The following is a 20,706-nucleotide window of genomic DNA, read 5'->3' as shown; positions in this document are numbered from 1 at the left end:
TTTTCTCCTCGCCTAACCCTGTGATAGTTACTACTTACTGGTGAATCTTTTCCACGTGATACGCCACACATCTAGACTCACTATTAAATTTATGCTTGTTTTTCCATTAGTGGGGTAAAAGCATATATGGTATGTGGCAATTGGAGATGAAGCATACATTGAGCTACTACAATTGCTAAGCGAAAAATGGTCTGAAAGGTAACTGCAGGGATTAATTTAGGCTGTGGGTTAATCACTTATCAAAGAGGTGTGATTGGTAAAAAGTGGGGGTAGTTGATGATGAAAGTCTCTGGTTGTTGATCCTGCTTATTTGTCTAGAAGGGTTTAATGTGTATGTCTTATCACCATTCCATGACTAAAATATTGATAGGAGAATGTAGCTAAATTCACTCTTTTGTTTTTGTCATAGGTTTTCTTCTTCATGTCAACTTTGGCCGCAATGAAAATATGCTTGGTTTTTTATCCTCGTAGTATGCAACATCTACTTAGTAATAATAATATCGTGTCTTGTGCATCTTCTTAGATCAAACTTGGTTAGGAAATGGGAAATCAAAAGACCTATTTCTTTAATCTCTGTATGATAATAGTTATTCTATGGGGTTACTTTTCTCATTTTGCCGGAAGAAGGAAAAAATTTCATGCAGACTCAATCACAAGTGGGACCTACTAGGAGCGAGAAGAAATAAAAAGGTTGTAGCACGTTTCTATTAGCAGGAACCATTTGTTTTGTTGTGCAACATTATTCTTATATTTTTCTTATTTTATTATGGATTATTTTTTTCTCTTGTTAGAAGAGAAAAGTTCTTTCTCGTGCTCATACAACATAAGGTGTGAGGTCCATTGAAAAGGGGAATAAAAAAAATGGAATTTACGCCTTATGTTGTGTGTTCAGGAGAGAGAATTTTTATTCTGTAACAGTACAAGAATATAACTCTTCTATTATTTAACATATTAGAATAAAAATAAAAATAAAAATAAATAAATAGCTAGAAAACAATTACAACTCTCTCCTGCTTTTTTTTTTTTTTTAATTTAATTGTTTTAGGATAACAAGTTAGTCAACAATCTTTTATTTTTATTTTTTTCTCGTCCCAATCACTATTTCTCAGCTAATAATTAGGGTTCATAATAAAAGTAAATCAATCCATTCTTGGGAAAAGCTTTTGCCGCGTCAAGCACTAATATATTTTTCGCAAATATACAATTAAATAGGGTAATCCTTCAAATCCAAGATGAAAACTCGTTGCTTTTTTATTTTCCTAGAATATTTAATTTTTTTTGCCTAACTCTTCTTTCGGTGATCAATGCAATCTTTGATAAAGGGGTATATCTTAATTCTATTTTATATGTTGAACAAGTTTAGGGATGAGCATGACGACCGGAGAGAAAAATTTATGACTATTTTTTCAAGAAATTTCAAATTAATAATTTGAATGAAAACATTCAATTTCTTATTTTATTATGTTCAATTATACGTATCCATTAATCTTAGAATACATTAAATGTAATAAAATATCTATAACAGAATTTATATTAGGGGAAGGTTATACTTACAACCTATTTTCGATTACATCATCTTACAACCAATATCTTAACCGTTGATTTTCGTCAATCAACGGTCAAGATTTTCGCAAATAAAATTTATTAATTAATTATTAATTCGCAATAAATGATAATTGTTGATTGACGGAAATCAACGGTTAAGATATGGTTGTAAGAGGTTGTAAACGAAAATAGGTTGTAAGTATAACCTCCCCCTATATATTATCTATATTAATAGCAACGCTAGTAGAAATGCTTTTATGCGGCGTTAATAATTTACCTTCGTACATAACTTTCATATTCTCTCAGCATTTGTCATATGTTATTAGTTGTAACCTATAAAGAACTGACACTTCAAAAACACTAATGTATCGTGTTCGACACTTCTCGACATACACACACACACACACACACACAAATATATATATATATATATATATATATATATATATATATATATATATATATATATATATATATCAATGCATTAAACTACTAAATTGCAATTACATACACCAACAATAACCACTACCCCATCAGGGTTTGATGGAATAATAAAGGAATAAATCTCAAGGTTCGAATGCTTATCTCAATTGCTTCCAACCCAATCTTTGCTCACCAACAAGTTTTCAAACAACCAAACTTTATATTCAAGCTACAATCTTACCACATAAACACCTACGCAAAGGTTCCATGAAATCAATCAATTGCATACATGAATATATCAATATTCATCAACAACCAAAGCAATCCAACACCACATTCAATTGCTTCATTAAGTTTCATCAGTTGTCCATTATTGACCAAAAGAAGACAATGAACATTTTCCAGTTTAGCTGATGGGTTGAAAAGGCGCACTTGTTTGATAATATTTTCATAAGTACCAACAGCTTCCTCCTCAAATAGCTGTTGATATTTTGCGACATCCCCTGCTAAAGTCTCTTTCTCTTCCTTAAGGGAGATGACAGTCTTCTCCAGCTCCTTGATCTGATTTGAGAGGCCAGACTTTTGCGTCTTCAATGAGGCGTAGTTCACTTTTAACTCACCAAGATCTTTCACCACGCTTATCCTCCCCTCCTCCACTTCTCTTTTAACTTTGTCAAGCATTTTCATAGCATCGTCCTTCTCTGTGACAACTTTTTTCAGTGCAGCAATTGGAGATTTCAGGTAGGACACAGTACCTGTCAAAAAGAACTTGGTAATGCAACTCTTTAGCAAAAGAAGTACAACACACATTAAGAGTACAACACAATACCTGTTAAGGATGTCAGTTGTTGTTGCTTGATGTCCAACTTTTTCACTTCTTCTTCCCATTCTGCCTCATCCATATCCTCAATCAAATGACCAATCTCTTTTCCTTTTGCAAAAAAGTCATGCGAAATTCCCCAGTCACGCCCCCATCGCGTAGTATCCCCGAATGAAGATGTAGAATCCTTTGCCTTCCTCTTTTTTCCTCTTACTTTTTTTACGAGATGTTTCCTTTTTCACAGTTCTTTCTTTTTCAACAGCTTCACCAGATTGTGGCATTTTAGGACCAGGGGAGTTAAGGTGTGATGCATGGCAAGATTGCCCGGCAGTTGGTGAGGTGATTTTTCCAAAATGAGGATGGCTTGTGCCAGATTAACCAGATAATCATTTAGCGCTTTTCTTTGCAATGACCTCAATTTGCTTCAATCTATGCGACATTGTGCTATCTGCAAAAGAAAATACATAATTCGATTTAGAGCAAATAAAAGAATAGAAACACATAAGCTACAATCAGTAAAGTGGGCAATAGCGCAAAGCATTTACCAAGAGAAACTCTGACATCCTCTTCTATGTACTCCTTCAAAATGGTATAAGCACTCAGCAAGCCATTATCTGATGCCCTATGCGCAATATCACATAAGGCAGTGCCAGTCTCTCTCATAGTCATGAAGGTCGTTAAAGGTATAATTAAGCTTATATTCATCAGGCTGGTATCTGGTCCAATATAGGGGGAACAAAGGAGAATTGTGATCTTCACTCAAATAGAATGGATGTTGGTCCCTTGCAGGATAAATTTTGAACATACACAGGAAGGATTCAGGCCACATGAATAAGTTATAGGTTGTACAAACCATCTCGTATACCTGAATGAATCCCCATGCGTTTGGATGTAATTGAGATGGAACTACCTGAATGTGTTGTAGTAATTTCACAACAAAAGGAGAAAAAGGAAGGCAAATTCCAAGAGAGAGGAAATAGAAGTTGTACATCATAAGGAAATATTTAGACTGATCATCTGCGCGCGCTGAGCAAACACGCTCATCTTTAGGGACAACGGACAATTCCCGTCTATCATTTGAAGCCTTGTCCTTGGTCAGATGGATAGCATCACTAAGTTGCTCCAAGTTCTTAATAAAGCTATAATATGATATTATCTTTTTCACATCATCTGAAACCCAACCCAAACTGGATGCATCTCGTAAACTAGAAGTACTTGCACTGGCAACATTGCGCATGGCCATAACATCCCTGATTTCCAAAGAAATGAAATCTGCGTCAAATGAAGAAGAATCTGAGGAATCTGAAAAGGAAGAGCTAAAAAAAGAACTCTTGGGTAGTGTTTGGTTGGGGAGAAGTTAAAATTTTGTTGGCTAAGTGCATGTGGGAATTTGATTAAACCACGTTTGGTTGAAGATTTTTGGTAAATTTGCCCATCAATGCAGTTTGCCTTGCAATTCAGGAAGAAGTGTAAAAATCAGATTTTGGCACTGTTGAAGAAGCTGTCTCAACAGGTGGAATTGGGTTAAAAAATTGGATAAGTGAAAAAGGGGATAAAGGCATGACACGTATACCCCTCCTTCTTAACCACACGCGTGAGCAAGTGATATCCAAACCAAATATCATTTTGACAAACACATGAGCAAGTGACACATTTCGTCTTTTGCATTATTTTTCCCATCATAATTTTATTTTCAACCAAACACACATCAGGATATTTAACCCAATTTTCCTAGTAATATTTTGCGCTACCAAACAACTTTTTTTACACTTTCCTACCAAACTAACTTTCCAACGTCTTTCCTAGTAAAGACAACTACCCACTTTAAAAAAATTTCTCCCCAACCAAACACTACCTTGGGTATTTTGTCAAAATTATTTCTCTTAAAAGGATACCTCGCAGGGTATACAATGTTAAGGGGAATGAGACTAGGACTGTGATTTGAAGCAGAATCATTGCGCCGAGAAGGTACGAGATCATGCGCAATGGGTGAGTTGGTTTTGGAGTTGGTTCGCGGGGAGTAGACTTAGCGCTAGGGCTGGAGTCACTTGAAATGAAGATAGGGTGCCTAGGGTTACTTGGCACAGGAAACCTCAAAAGAGAAGGAATTGAGCTTTGTTGTGATGAGGTTCTTGAAGTACCACGAAATCTCTTTGCCCCATGCCTGGGCCCTCGAGAAGAGGATCCTTTTCTATATCCTCGTAACGTTGGAGGGAGGCTTCCCTCAAGCTCAGCCTTTTCCAGGGAAAAATTCCTTCACCCGTTAGCCATTATTCTCCTGTTCTAAGGGATTTAGACCTAGTAAAAGCTCTCGGAGGATGTAACACCCCGTGTATACTCGGTTTGTTATCATGTTACCGTATTAAGCGCAGCTCAATTAAATACGGAAGCTAACTTTTTCTTTTCAATTATGACGCCATTATTATTAAGCAAGTTGATTACTTAATCTTTTTCAAAACATTGCATGTATGTACATTGCAATAAAAGCTAACTACACTGAATAACCTCATAATATAATTAAGTGTGTATCTAGTCACAGAACTACAACACGTAGACCGGACAATATCCTGATACAATTATACAACTCAAATCTAAATAAACATAGCCAAGTCCGTGCATGGACAATCCTCATGCTCACCAAATAAAGCAACAAAGCCAAACAATGTCTCGAATCACATAGCAATATAATGGAAATAAACATAAGCAGCATCCAAGCATATCAGCATAAGCATGCATACATCAATCAACTAAGCTCTGGTCTCCTGCCGCCCGAGGTATCAATCCCCAAGGTACCTGAACCTGAAATGTGCCCCAAACGTGGGGTGAGATCTATAAAAAGAAATCTAAGTAAGACAAGGGGTCCTCAAGGATCTGTCCACCCCAAGCTCACTTACATGTGCAATATAATTTTAAAAGTAGTATAATAATATAAGTTCCAAAATCGGTGCAATGCAGCATATAATCATGTCATGTGTGTCAGAATTCTACTGGCCAGAGAACATGCAGGAATTACATACGTCTACAACGCACAGTAGTACAAGACGCTACTTGTACCCACCCACAGAATCACCATTTTGTATTATGCTACATACTCAGGCTTACCGTCTAGGTGGAACAACACATACATATCATAAGGCATTTGCACTAAACAGCTCAATAGCATTTCAATAAATCAGCATTTCATAAAAGCACACCATGTATATAAACCATCCCTCCATGAGGTATGGTGGAACCAAACATGGGCAAAATCGAGGACACGAAAGCTTACCTCGCAAGCTAACAATCCAAGCCAAAGTCCACACTAGCCCAAGGTCAACAAACAGCACCCTCACAGTCTGTTTATAACAGAAATAATTATTATTATTCATAGCCTAACGTTTTACTAAGTGTTTAGGGCTTTCCAACTTGTTTTAAGTGATTTTAGGCTAATTCTGCAGGAGGTATTCGAATACTCCTTGATGAGTATTCGAATACTCCATATCTCCAGAAAGTATCTGAATACTTTCACTAAGGTATTCGATACCACATGGTATCCGAATACTTTCACCACAGTATTCGAATACTCCACAGTATTCGAATACTTCCACTAAGGTATCCGAATACTTTTCTTCCCAGAAAAGTATCCCAATACTCCTTCAAGAGTATTCGACTACCTGCCGATGAGTATTCGAATACTCCACAAAAATTATTTGAATACTTATCAGACAGAATGCAGAAACTCGTGCAGTTTCTGCATAATCCTATTTTTAAGGGTCCAAATGCGATTGGGAGTCCAATAACTCCACAAACAGAACTTCATTAACATCTTTGAAGTATAGATTATCATCCTTTAACTCAAATGGCTCAAGTTTCTCTTTTTAAAGACTCACACAAGCTCAAACTATGGCAATTTCAAATGGGATGATCATGGCTTACCTTAGAATTTGAAAAATCAGAAAAGACACTGACTTGGAGCCTCCAACACAGCTCCAAGGTTCTGACTTTGCCAAGCCACGAATTTGGCACAAAAGCTTGGTCCTTTACACTTAAAAATGGCTTCTTAAAGCCTTAAATGTCAAGACAATGGCCTCCTTAACAAAACTCAAGAACTCAGCCTCTATGCTCTCCCCAAACAGAACCCACCACTCAAAAAAAGGCTGACTACCACTCTCCAAAGGCACTCCACATAGTGTTTACAAGGTTAAATGGAAAGAATCAATGAAAAGGTAGCTTCTTGGTTCACATTCATGCATGAGAGTCCAAGCTTCAAGGAGAGGGGAAGGTTCAGAAGCCAAACAGCAAGGGTCACCACGTAGAGGCTGAAATATGGCCTAGGGTTCTGTGTAAGTTGAGTATTTATAGCCTCGTTAAGTTCTAAGTGTCGGTATTAACAATAATAGCTCCGCTTATCCTTTTAATCCCAAACTTAGAATTCTGAACCTAGCCATTTTTCTAAGATTTATCATATTTTTATTATAATTTTTGCAGCACTTTGCCGGTACGCGCTTTTACGTAGCCGGTATCAGTCCTGACGTCAGTTCTCATTATTTTGACTCCAAACTTGTTATACCAGTCCTAAATATTATTCTAGTGATATATACATACTTTTCATAATTTTTCGGGATACTTCATCGGTGCTCACTTATACCGAGAAGCAGAATCGGTATCTGCACTTTTTGTCAGAAAAGTGACTTTCAACATTATTAATCACTTACTATAATTATTTAAGCTCTCTCATAATTATTCAAAGTTAATTATGGAATTTATCTCATAATTATTAATCACTTACTATCAATTTAATTAATTAAACTCTTAATTTAACGGTGCGGGTTCTTACAGAGGGGGACTCGTTGAATCTGACCTCTCAGTCATTCTAAAAAAGATAGTATAGGGTTGCTCTTCATTAGATATTTTCTTCAACAAACCAGTTACAAAATATTTCCCTTTGATGAACTAGAAAGATTCAGAAAAAACCAAAAGAAGGAAGAACCAGTGTGATAAGGAGAAGAGAAGATGAAAACACATACCTGGAATTTATATGCGGGTTGGAATACTTCTTGAAAAATGCCAAAGTAGGATGTGTCGATGAAGGAGATTTGGAGTCTAAAGGAGGATGCATGGCACTTTGTTGAAACCGGAAGAAAGTTCTTGCTCAAAGAGTTTTCCTCCACGAATGAAAAGAGGTACAAATATGAAAAATATAACACCTCGTATTTCTAAATGTATAATTATATGTGAAAATATGGATTAAAGGCTTAGGATTAGTGAAAATCCCGAAATTAGGGCCAAAATACGTAAAAAAAAGGCAAAATGGTAATTTACCAAACACGTAACCCGAGACAAAAAAAATTTAGTAGAAGGTCTCAAATGGTAAAAATAATGCCGGAAATGGATTAAAAACGAAAAATTGAGTCGATAGGCGAGTTTCGGAAAATTTGATGAATAGTGATTTTATCGGTGTAAAATCCTACGGTATAATTGTACGATAAGTGCGAAAATATGACCAGTATTTCTAGAAAGTAAAAATATGACGTGAACGAGAAAAATACGTAGGTTATGAATTTGTAGGTTAAAATGGATGATTTAAGAAAGTTAAATGACATGTGGGACCCACTTAAGTGATTTAAGTGAGCAAGTGGCCAATTACCCACTCAAAATCAGATTCTCTCTCTTCCCTCATTTCTTCAACCCGTGGCTTTTCCATTGGAGAGCAAAGTTGGAGCTCAAACCTTCAATTAACCAAAACTCACTCAATACTCACTCAAGTGTAAAACATCAAAGTTGTTCCAAATCATCTTGTGAACATCTTTCCTTCCTTGAGTGAGCCATGAAATTGAGTGTACAAGGAGATCATTTCCCTACTTGTGGTGGCATTTTTGGTGATTTTGGTGGTGATTGGTGGCGGTTTTGGACCGTTCAAGTGTTGAAACTTGTTCTTGGGTTGCCTTGGAGTTGCTTAGTGGTAAGCTTTGTTCTCCAATCTTTGATTTTGAATTGGACTGAATATATGACCTAGGGTATGCTTGATTGGGTTGATATAGTTAGAGAGCTCAAATCGAAAATGTGTATTAGATAAAAATGGCTTAGAATGATGTGTTAGAGTGATTAAGATTATAAAAATTATTGGTGAAATTGTTAAAAAACTTAGGAAATTTTGAAGTGTGATGCATGAGTTCATGAAATTGCCATGTGGTAGGATTGTGTAAATTGAGTTGTGAAGTAATTGTATGAGTAGATTATAAGTTGTATGAGGTGCTTGAAGGATAGAATTGGATTGAATACCCCTAGGTTGATGGCATGAGAAATTCGACCTATTGAGGTCATGAATGGTTTGGTGAAGTAAAAATGGTATAATTGATGTTATACGTTTGTGGATGGTGTTTATATGAATGGTAGGTTGGTGTGATGTTGAGGAATGGAAGGAAGAATTTGGTATGTATATGTAGGTGTGGGAATTTGACCTATAGGAATGATTAAGGAAAAATAAATGTGAAATAGCCATTTGGCCTAAGTGAATAGGTTTGGGAATTAGTATGTTGAAATTGAATTGATTTCATTGAAATCGTATTAATGATCATTGTTGTTTGATCGTTATAGGTTGCCTCTCACGGACACAATAGAAACGGATTAAGCTTGGAGCTTTCATGGAAGAGCATTGTCTTCGGAGTTAAGGTAAACTCTTGGTACTTGGGTTTTATCCCTTGTGTGTTCCGCCACACCTAGTGGAAGGTCGTGGTTGAATTTTGTGCTCTTTGACATTGTGTGAAATTGTATCTTCATGCATTGTTGCTTGATTGTGTGACATATCTGTGATCTCTGGCCAGTAGATGTATGTGGTTTGGACTTCCGCTGGAGATGTCCCTTTGGGGGATTCCGGTCGAGTTTTGTCGTTGGGCCGTCTCTAGGAGCGATACCAAGATGATCCAAACATGGGACTTCTGCTAGATAAGGCTCATGAGGAGTTCCAGTTGGGTTTTGCCATGGGGTCGTCTCATCTATGGGAGAGGCACTAGGAAGCTTCCCGGGAGTTATATGACCTGATTCTTGAACGGAATCCATGTGTGGATATTCTTGGATGTGAGCCCAGTGTTGTGTGATATTGTATGTTATGCATTTTATATGATGATCATTGTATGCGCATTGAGTGAGCCATGGGGTGGAGTGATCCTCCAGTACCCTTGGTTTACTGAGATATATTTGTATATCTCACCCCGCGTTTGGGAACATCATTTCAGGTTATAGTGAGCATGGAGGACCTTCGAGCAAGAGGCCCGCTTAGTGGAGGAGTGGAGCATGATGTGCATATAGAGAGCATAGCATTTTGGAGGAGTATATTTGATGCACATAGCATTACATTTAGCATTTTGGACTTAGATCATGAACATATTGCATGTTGAAATTTCCATGCTTTTGTGGTGTTCATGACTGGATTCTAAGTTTATGTAGTTGGTGTATATTTATGCCTATTGTTTACATTGACCTTTTGGTGAGCATGGGACTTGTCCATGGCCACACATTATGTTTTGAGGCATTTATAGATTTAATGTTGTAAATGAGCCATATTATGTGTAAATGGCAAGACAAATGGTGATTGATGTAAAGGATACATTGGTATTAGATTATGCATGATGGAAGGGCCTAGTGCTTTCATTAGTCCTTGTACAAGTTGTAAATTTAGTATCAAAGTGTAGGAGTAGAAAACATGATCCATTTTGTAATTAAAAAGCTGCCAGCTACCATTTTTGCTGTAGGGTAATCGATTACCTCAAGTGTGTGGTAATCGATTACCTGAAACAGGGGGCGCAAAAATTGAGCCACTGTGATCTGAGTAATTGATTACTTTTGCATAGGTAATCGATTACCTAGTTCAGTAATCGATTACCTATGTCCAGGTAATCGATTACTAAAAACAGGGGAGCTCAAATTGAGCTACTGCCTCATTCTGCAACTTCTGGTAATCGATTATCTTAAGAATGGTAATCGATTACCACTGTGAAAATTTTGAAAATAAGTGTTTTTATGACCTAGAGTTAATGGTATTGCCCGAAGGGATTATAATAAATAAGTTTTATGCTTCCACGAGTTTTGTATTTACAATTACGGTGTTGTTTTAATTGATTGTGAAAATGATTAATGTTTAACGATAAGTATTTAATAAAAGAAAAAGTTTACCCGTAATTTAATTAACTCCATTATTGTGATTGTAACTGCGCTTAATATCATATTCAATGATAACATTTTCGGTACGTAACAGGTTGTTACAAAAAATCACTTAGGGGTATTTGAGTAAAAGCGCTATGTGAAAAACGGTAAAAGTGAGGCATGTGTGGAGATGGTGAACGGGTTAAACTTAAAACCACCCCACCATGGCATCCTTAACCTCCACGTAATTGAAGTCACATTTAATGCTTCTGACAGTTAGGGTCACCTGTTCTTAAGCGATTGGCTAATGATGGTACTTAAAGTAAAGAAGATTAGCAAAGTGCAAGTGAAAAATCATATAATAATTGTGCATTACAGAAGAAATCAAGAGACATACTCTTAATTGGTCCGAAACATCTCACAACTCATGCTTGCAAACATAAGGCGCGAGTTGGGGGGCTACTGATCAGGATAAAATATAGGCCCAATAGTTAGAGGTCCATAAGGGACCCAAAGGTGGTGGGCGCAATGTCTTCATTGCGCGAACTACCCTTATTGCGCAAGCTATCATTCTAAGTTGCAAGGCAAAACTTAAGGACTAAGAAAGGACATAGAGATTTAATAAGGTCCATCGCGAATGAGAACCAATGTAATGAGACAGCTCCAACTTGCTACCACTCTACGGAAACAGACTAGCATCTAGACTTGTTCATCAAGGAATAGCCTGCAGGGTAATAACTGTGACAAAAGGACAGCCACCCTAAATTACCAATAAGAAGAGATGTCACCTACAAAGGACGGTACAAAGTACACTATAAATACAGAGGGAACAATCCCAGGTACAGATATCTCTTAGTTAAACTATATACACGTCGCATTAATACTGACTTGAGTATCAGAGTGTCTTTGCAGATATCCTGCCCAATCACTTCCATTGCGCCATAGTCACAACACAAACAAATCAAGGAGAAGCCCATTACACCATAGTACTAGACTAACTTGCTACAATTTTGAGTCCCACAACCTTCAGCTTTCAACCATGTGTGATTTGATTCATCCTATCTTGAACCGGTCAAATGAGTTTGTTTTGACTTAGTTATACACAGTGAATATGTATTATCATTATATTTTTATCATAACTAATTTAACAGATGAAACTTTTAAGCGAACATTCATTTATCTTGAAAAAATTGAAAACAGGTACAATTGTTTCAATATAATATGATCGATCATAAACAATTACACAATAAAAGAGCAAATGTGTGAATGACAAGACACTAGAGACTTATTTTTAAGATATAAACCATGTTTTGATTGAACTTCGAACACATATATTTTACTCGGCATCTGCTCCCTCTATCTTCTGTTGTGGGCCCCTACTGTATCAAACAAATGAGTAATGTCAGAACATCTCTGTATCCTCTATTTTTAACAGTTTTAATTATATATTATAAATAATATATAATTATATTTTTAAAATTATATTTTTTTTTTCAGAAGTTGTGTGCTGATGTGAAAAGTGAAAAAGTGAAAAACATATATTAATATTATAACTGCTAAAAAAAATACAACTTTATATTCTTTAAAAGGAGATACAGTAAATCCTAATAAAAATAGTGTGTAAATGGAAAAATAAGATAAAGTTAGTAATCTTGCTTGGGCAATTTTCATATCTATAAAATGGGATTAGTGGTTCTTATAATGTAAGAGATCATTTTATATCTTATAGACACGTAAAAGTGTGTGAGCTTCGCGTAATATAAAAAACGTTAACCCCATAAAAAAATATACACAACATATACAAATTTTATATTTATAACTGCACATATCTAATATTAAGTGAACGCATTAAACTTTTTTCATAAGTAATATGTTATTTATATAATTGTGTACAATTATGAATGTAAGAATTGTAAACTGACATAGCTAAAATACCAAAAGAATATAAGTTTTTATTTTTTATTACACATTAAAGAAGAAAGATGACAAAGAAGTGGTTAAGTATAAACTTTTTTTTTTTTGGAAGTTGGTTAAGTATAAACTTTATATACATATAAAAGTATTAGTTTGTTTATGTATTAAATTTAAATCAAGATCATTAAAAATGTCTAGCATATTATAATCTCCTACAAATTACTAAAATTTCTCGCCATTGCCCTATTCATAATGGATGGCTCTTTAACGTACAATTCGTTAACTCTATGTATGAATATATGTAAGCCGTATATTGATATTCAGTTAGTGATGAAGGATTTAATTAAATTTTTGAGTGTTATAAAGTTACTGATCATTGATTCGGTCAAAATGTCAAATTAATAAATTATTGATTGAATCAGTGGATCATCAATTCAACTATTTGAATTAAATATATATAATATAATAAAGGAAAAAGTGTTTCTCATTTTAATTAACATAACACTCTGTCCTTTTAAGAGAGAGATAGACACAGAAAAAAAATTATTTAAATTTTAAATTAAAAAAAACCATCCACTTTCTCTCCCATGATTTTCATTTTTTTGTGTCTATCTCTCTCCTAAAATAACATAACTTATGTCATTTAAAATGACAAACACTAAATCCATAATAAAATAAATATAAAATTTAAAGTATATCCAACAAATAGAGTTAGTTTAGTGATAAGTGTTATACATTACAATTCACATGGTCTAGTTTTGAACCACAATAATAATACTTTTAAAGTATTTTGTCCAAAATTTCATAAAATCAAATATTTTTTAAAAAACAGTGCCGGTTTAATTTTGATTAAACCTAATTTAAAATCGGTTCATCAATTTCATATCAGGTCATGACTGGTCCAATATCTGAAACAGACCCGTTGGGATCCGATTTGCATGTCAACCAATTAGAGCGGCCAGATCGTACGGTTTTTATAATACTGAAATTTTCTTAAATGGGTTCAAAATCAAATTCTCATAATATGATAATTAATTACCTTTGAGCTGTGAGCCACCTTGAGAGCTGATATAATTGCACAGTCTCATTGGTGACATGGCAAACAAGAAGATGTATGTTACGCGGTTGCACCACCCAAGCAAACCTCATGAACAATGCCGAATAAACACACATAACTGCACTACCCCTTATTAATTAATTACCGCAATTAATTAATATAAATTGGAAACAAAAACAATTATTCAAATTTCGAATTACTGCTACTCAAACAAGTTAATAATAATTAACCTGCGGTCATATTGACAGATATCGTTTCCGGTGGTTTCTGTGTGTCCATTGCTGCCTGATATATAGAAATTTCAGAGATTCAAATAAAATATATCACGACAAAATTGATTAAAACTAAATATTTGCTTTGGTGAGAAAGTCAAAATTAGAGAATTCCTTTTGAGGAATTATTTTCATTTTGTACTTATTTATTAATTTTAATTTATACCATGTAAATCTTATATTTATTATTACCTGTTGATTTTACTTAAATCTAATAGTTCTAATTGATTCATTAGATATAAGTGAGATCAAAAATTAATAAAAAATACAAAAAAATAATTAAATTTACATCAGTAAAAGTGGATCTGGCGATTAACTTTTAGAAACACTTTAATTTATAGTTTGCTCTTACTATAGTTTCCCACATATTGTTTTGAATATGTGGAAAATAAAAGTTAATTAAAAATAAGTGGTAGTAAATAAATAAGAGTAAACATACCAAATAGACTCAAATTTGTTTTGAACAAGTAGAAAACAATTTGCAGTCAGTAATAACATTTTATCATCCTTATTAATATAATATAGTTCCAAGTAGTAAATCTACCGCGAGAGGAAGGCTCCAGTTGAAGGTAGGACCCCAAAAATGAGTGGTTTTTGGGCCAATGGGACTGTTCCAAAACGCGCGAAGGGTGTTCATTTTGTGAGCTATTTTCAGTACTTTGCAGCCTGCAGAGTGGAGACATCAAATCTATGAGAGTTTGTTTCAGATAAACATATGGGTTACTTCATCATATATGTATAGCTAAACAGTACACTAACTGCTTTCTCTTATAATATTTTTTTTCTTTCCGAACTTCCATCTTTTTTTAACATTATTTTAGAGTATTTTTTTTATTGGGTTTAATGTGTCTAATGTTGTAAGAAATAAAATTACCTCCTACACAGATATAAAAATTTGTGGAGCTCGTGTGAAGAGACGAAAAAGAAAAAAAAAATGTACATCATACACATTTATGTATATAAAAGATAAAATTATCTCGTAAAAAATATTAAAATTTTTTTTATTTTGGAAAATATACAGGAGCATTGTCATTATACATAAACAAAAACGACAATCAAATGGACTAAACATCAAAACTTAAACAAAATTAATTATAGTTTGACTAGAAAATTCGTTACTAATTGTAAAATAATTTAGCCGCAAGTATATGGTAAGTTGTAGAGTGGGTTGAGTTTAGTAGTTGAAGCCCATTTGTAATTTCAAGGATTTGCATTTACTGAAGAATGGAGGCAGCCAAAGATTATAGGATTTATGAGAGTCAAAATGATACGTACAAAGGATATTAGAAAACCTTTTAAGAATCGAAAGAAAAAATAATTTTATATATTAAATAAGATGACTGAAATGAATTACTCCAAAAAAAAAAAAAAAAAAAATGAGTGAATCTTCATTAAAAAATTTGTACGAATGATGAAAATTTAAATATCAAACTGTATGAGCTATACGAGAAAAAAAAGGTTTTATTTTAAGTAATGTATTTTTTTCTTAAATTTTCGTTAACGTTTAATATAAATACAACTTATTTCTGATCACTGATAATATAAATCGTGAAAGCTAAATATATAAAAGTATATTTCATGTGTTATTATTTTTTTAATTGGTCTGTGAGCGCGCGCAGCACATTTTTTTAGTGGTAAAATTATGTAAAGCATGTGCAATACAGTATATGGAAAGATAAACGATCTTTGTGTGTTGTGTGTTTGATTGGAATTATTTGACAAAATTATTCTTTTTCAAGCTTTATTCTCAATTGCAATATGTCTATGCACAGTTATTGTGTTTCGTCTATTATAGTGATCAATTAATTTTTTCGGTTCATAGGCTAACACCTGATTTTGTAATGGTGTTTCTATGTTCATCTTCCCAGAGTTTTTTTTTTTTTTTTAAACAAAAACTGTTAGTAAAAATGTATCAAAAATAAAAATAAAAATAAAAACTGTTAGTAAAATACCTATTGAATATTATTATTTATTCCTTCCTATGTAGTGCTTAACTTTTTTTTCCCTTCTTGATATGTCTCCATACTATATCTTCAGAAGATATATAATTTAGGAGGTGGTTCTGCTTGTTACCTTCTTTTTTGTTATTTTGATTAGTATATATTAATTCCGATTTGATATTCCTCTCTCGTTTCCAAAAACAAGAATCCAGACTTGTATAAAATGAAAAATAAGTCATATGATCACAAAGATTTAATTATTCACGCGTCTCAATTACAACTTAATCTATTTTCATTAATATCATTTGTTTGTTATATCACTTTTAGATCTTCACATATCTGGCTAAAAAACAGAGAGGGAGAGAGAGAGAGATCTTACTGGATAAACAGTAGTATTCTGTTGTTATATAAAGAAAGTTTATAAATAACTAACAAGAAAGCAGTACCTGCGGAATAGGATTTAGGAGATGAATTCAGGCTATATCATCCTCTTGATTAATTTGGTTCACTTCAATTTCAACGGCAACACCTGTTCTTTCAATAAGAGAAGCTATAGCACCGGGAAAACACAAGAAGACAGGCCATATTAACTAAAGCAGAATATCCTCGGAATCAATATATATATATTAGTCCGATTAGCTATCAAACGATAATAGTGACCTTTTTGTTAAAATTACAAAGTTATCCCTATCTATTGCTACAATTTTCTTGTTGACCTTACACGTTAAGTGTATTAAGACCGGTGTTATTAAATTCGACCCGAGCATCGATCCTGTCGAGATACTGAGTCACTGATTGGATCGATAGGTCATTGATTGAACCGATTGACCAATATATATATATATATATTTGAACATATAAATTTAATTATATTCTCCCTATCTAAAATGAGTTAAACAAAATTCACTAAATAAGATCAAAAATTACTCAATCACATTTTTACAAGTTCATAAAGAACAAAATAAATGAAAATGCACGCTATTATTATATCAATTTAAATTGCAACTCAGAATTCACATAAGCATACCTCTCATTGACATTAAAAATGTCAGATGTTGTGAACTCATATTTTTAAATTCATCTACATTGAAATGATATATGTTACATTCTCTTAATTTATTGTTCCGCAAATTGCTTCAGTATTGAAAACTGAAATTTGAGGTCAGTGTAAAAAAAGTATACTACTAGCAAATAAAATTACAAAAAAAAATTAAAATGAGTTCTACATTTTTTTTCTGACAAGATGAAATAATTTTGAATTTTTTTTTATAAAAATGCATGACCAGACCGAGTCAACGATTTTGGCCGGGTTTGAATTGGGTCTGATACATGGTCGGTCCGATGCTTGACTCGAACCGCTTCGATGATCGATTTGTTGGATTCCGAGTCGAGCTGGGTTTCATAACACTGATTAAGACTCTTTTTTGTCTCTTTATTGCTATAACTATTTTCTTAAATGATATATATATATATATATATATATATATATATATATATATAGGGGCAGGATCCTTTGACATCAGATCCTAACCGTTGGTTTTCGTCAATCAACAGTTGTTATTTATTGGGAATTAATAGTTAATTAATAAGTTTGATTCTCAATAAATGATAATCGTTGATTGACGAAAATCAACGGTTAGGATTTGGTGTGAAATTTTAAAGTTTGACACCGGTAACAAAGGATCCTATTATATATATATATACATATATATATATTTATATATATATATATATATATAGAGAGAGAGGTAGGATGCTTTGACACCAGTGTCAAATTTGAAATTTGGCCTCTCATATGGGAGCCATTAGATCAAAAAAGATCAACGACTTTGATTTGTAAGGATGTAAAACCATTGATCTTTTTTGATCTAACGACTCTTAGATGAGATATCAAATTTCAAATTTTACACTGGTGTCAAAGGATCCTACCTCATATATATATATATATATATATATATATATATATATATATATATATATATATATGAATCAGGATTATTTCTATAGGTGTAAGACTAATAAGTCTTACACCACATCTCAACCATTGATTTTCGTGCCTCTAACGGTTATAATTTAGGAAGTCATACAAATTAATTAATATTAATTAATCATTAATTACACTACAAATACCAACCGATGATTTTTGTTCATAAACGGTTGAGATATGATGTAAAACTTATTAGTCTTATACTGATATAAAAAGAATATGCCCATATATATATATATATATATATATATATATATATATATATATATATATATATATATATATATAGACAGTGGGTCGTACACCAACAACAAATTAAGATAAGCCATCAGTTCAAGCACTAAGATATATTATCATATTCCCTAATTTGACTCAAATAAATTCCCCCACTTACATGTAATTCTATTTATAAATAGCAAATTAAATCGCTCAAGTACACACTTTCTTTTTTGTTACTATGCATATATCTCAATCTGACCCATTTTCTCATTGAGCGAACGGTACGAAATAAATCAGATGGATTTTTCGATCAAAAGTACTATGTGAAATCTTCGGTTTTTTCCTCTTTCTCTATCCCTATCTCGTAGGTATAGCGTTTGAATCAAAGATTCTTACATTCCAATTCCTTCCCGATACCTCCCAAGGAAAATAAAATCCCGAAATTGACGGGTTAGTGTGAGCTTATCCATGCGGTTATGCACCCTTCGAATAGAGGAATCCATTTATTTTCTGAAATATCCCGGCTTTCGTACTTTGGTGGGTTTTCGAGATCTTTTCGATGGCCTATGTTGTGTTGAAGGGATATCTATATGATCCGATCGATTGCGTAAAGCGCGCGGTAGCAACGGAACCGGGGAGAGTATATAGAAAAGACAGTTCTATTTCGGTTCTATTAGTATTAGATTAGTATTAGTTAGTGATCTCGGCTCAGCGAGTCCTTTCTTTCGTGATGAACTGTTGGCACCAGTCCAAAATATTTTCTCTGTTGACCGAGGAGAAAGGGAGCTCAGCGGCAAGAGGATTGTAACATGACAGAAGTAAGGAGGTCAACCTCTTTCAAATATACAACATAGGTTCTGGCAATGCAATGTGGTTGGACTCTCATGTCGATCCGAATGAATCATCCTTTCCGCGGAGGTAAATCTGTGCCCGCTAGGTAAGAGGATAGCAAGTTACAAATTATGTCTTGGTAGGACATTTATTTTGATTACTATTCAATTGAAGTAGTTAACGGTGGGGTTACCATTCTAATCCTTTTCGTACGTTTTTATGAAATCATGTGCTATTGCTCGAATCCGTAGTCAATCCTATTTCCGATAGGAGTAGTTGACAATTGAATCCTGTTTTTCCCATTCTTTTCATATCCGTAATAGTGTGAAAAGAAGGTCCGACTCCAAGTTGTTTAAGAAGAATGGCGTTGAGTTTCTCGGCCCTTTGCCTTAGGATTAGTCAGTTCTATTTCTCGATGGGTACGGGAGGCAGCAGTGGGGAATTTTCCGCAATGGGCGAAAGCCTGACGGAGCAATGCCGCGTGGAGGTAGAAGGCCTACGGGTCGTGAACTTCTTTTCCCGGAGAAGAAACAATGACGGTATCCGGGGAATAAGCATCGGCTAACTCTGTGCCAGCAGCCGCGGTAAGACAGAGGATGCAAGCGTTATCCGGAATGATTGGGCGTAAAGCGTCTGTAGGTGGCTTTTTAAGTTCGCCGTCAAATCCCAGGGCTCAACCCTGGACAGGCGGTGGAAACTATCAAGCTGGAGTACGGTAGGGGCAGAGGGAATTTCCGGTGGAGCGGTGAAATGCGTAGAGATCGGAAAGAACACCAACGGCGAAAGCACTCTGCTGGGCCGACACTGACACTGAGAGACGAAAGCTAGGGGAGCGAATGGGATTAGATACCCCAGTAGTCCTAGCCGTAAACGATGGATACTAGGCGCTGTGCGTATCGACCCGTGCAATGCTGTAGCTAACGCGTTAAGTATCCCGCCTGGGGAGTTTGGAACCCTGAGCAAGTTCGGATTGTAGGCTGCAACTCGCCTGTATGAAGCCGGAATCGCTAGTAATCGCCGGTCAGCCATACGGCGGTGAATTCGTTCCCGAGCCTTGTACACACCGCCCGTCACACTATGGGAGCTGGCCATGCCCGAAGTCGTTACCTTAATATGCAATATATACAAATCCCATATTAATACAACCTTATAGTCATACATTCATGATCCTCCTGTATCGATCAACTCCTTTTTTTGTTTTGAGAAAATATTCTATCAACATTCACCGTGGTTGTATATTAAGTGTTAGTGAAGTAAATTACATTTCAATTGTTTGTATATTAGAATTAGGTTTGTTTCCCTCGGTAGGTATAATATGTCAATGTAAAAGTGATCTAGTGAAGAAGAGATATGAACCTAATTCAACAAAAGAGTCGCGAATGGATCTTAAGTTTAAGTTGAAAATCACGGGTAAGTGTAGGGCACAATAGCTTTGACTGTATTTTGGTAGCGTAATAACAACATGAGTGAATATGTAAAAGGTGTTTCCTCATTAGGAAGGTAAAATTATTTCTACACTTATTTTACATACAGCAATGATAGGTATATGATTATGATTTTCCATATTTAATGCTTTA

General features: G+C 34.5%; 1 protein-coding gene across 1 annotated transcript; it reads right to left on the bottom strand.

Annotated features, from left to right (window-relative positions):
- Window positions 1-12,105: 12,105 nt before the first annotated feature.
- On the bottom strand, window positions 12,106-16,678 carry LOC133295550 (mitochondrial pyruvate carrier 1-like). Its single transcript, XM_061494391.1, has 5 exons — window positions 16,539-16,678; window positions 14,697-14,818; window positions 14,111-14,165; window positions 13,863-13,998; window positions 12,106-12,288 (listed from the first exon to the last, which is right to left on the bottom strand). The coding sequence occupies exons 2-5, from the start codon at window positions 14,787-14,789 to the stop codon at window positions 12,246-12,248; spliced, it is 327 nt and encodes a 108-aa protein (XP_061350375.1). The 5' UTR covers window positions 14,790-14,818; window positions 16,539-16,678; the 3' UTR covers window positions 12,106-12,245.
- Window positions 16,679-20,706: the final 4,028 nt, after the last annotated feature.

The sequence above is a fragment of the Gastrolobium bilobum genome, unplaced genomic scaffold (assembly GCF_033153095.1).
Source record: "Gastrolobium bilobum isolate Gb01-03AN ecotype WA unplaced genomic scaffold, APGP_CSIRO_Gbil_v1 utg20321, whole genome shotgun sequence".
NCBI classification, from domain to species: domain Eukaryota; kingdom Viridiplantae; phylum Streptophyta; class Magnoliopsida; order Fabales; family Fabaceae; genus Gastrolobium; species Gastrolobium bilobum.
Note: the sequence above shows the minus strand (reverse complement) of the source record. Positions and strands in the feature narration are given on the sequence as shown.

Bases quoted from the DNA above. Each gene is read 5' to 3' on its own strand.
- LOC133295550 (XM_061494391.1), bottom strand. From the start codon at position 14,789: ATGAACACCCTTCGCGCGTTTTGGAACAGTCCCATTGGCCCAAAAACC. The intron at 14,166-14,696 runs GTAGATTTACTA...TCTATATATCAG, and splicing joins ACTGGAGCCTTCCTCTCGCG to GCAGCAATGGACACACAGAA. The intron at 13,999-14,110 runs GTTAATTATTAT...GGGGTAGTGCAG, and splicing joins ATCTGTCAATATGACCGCAG to TTATGTGTGTTTATTCGGCA.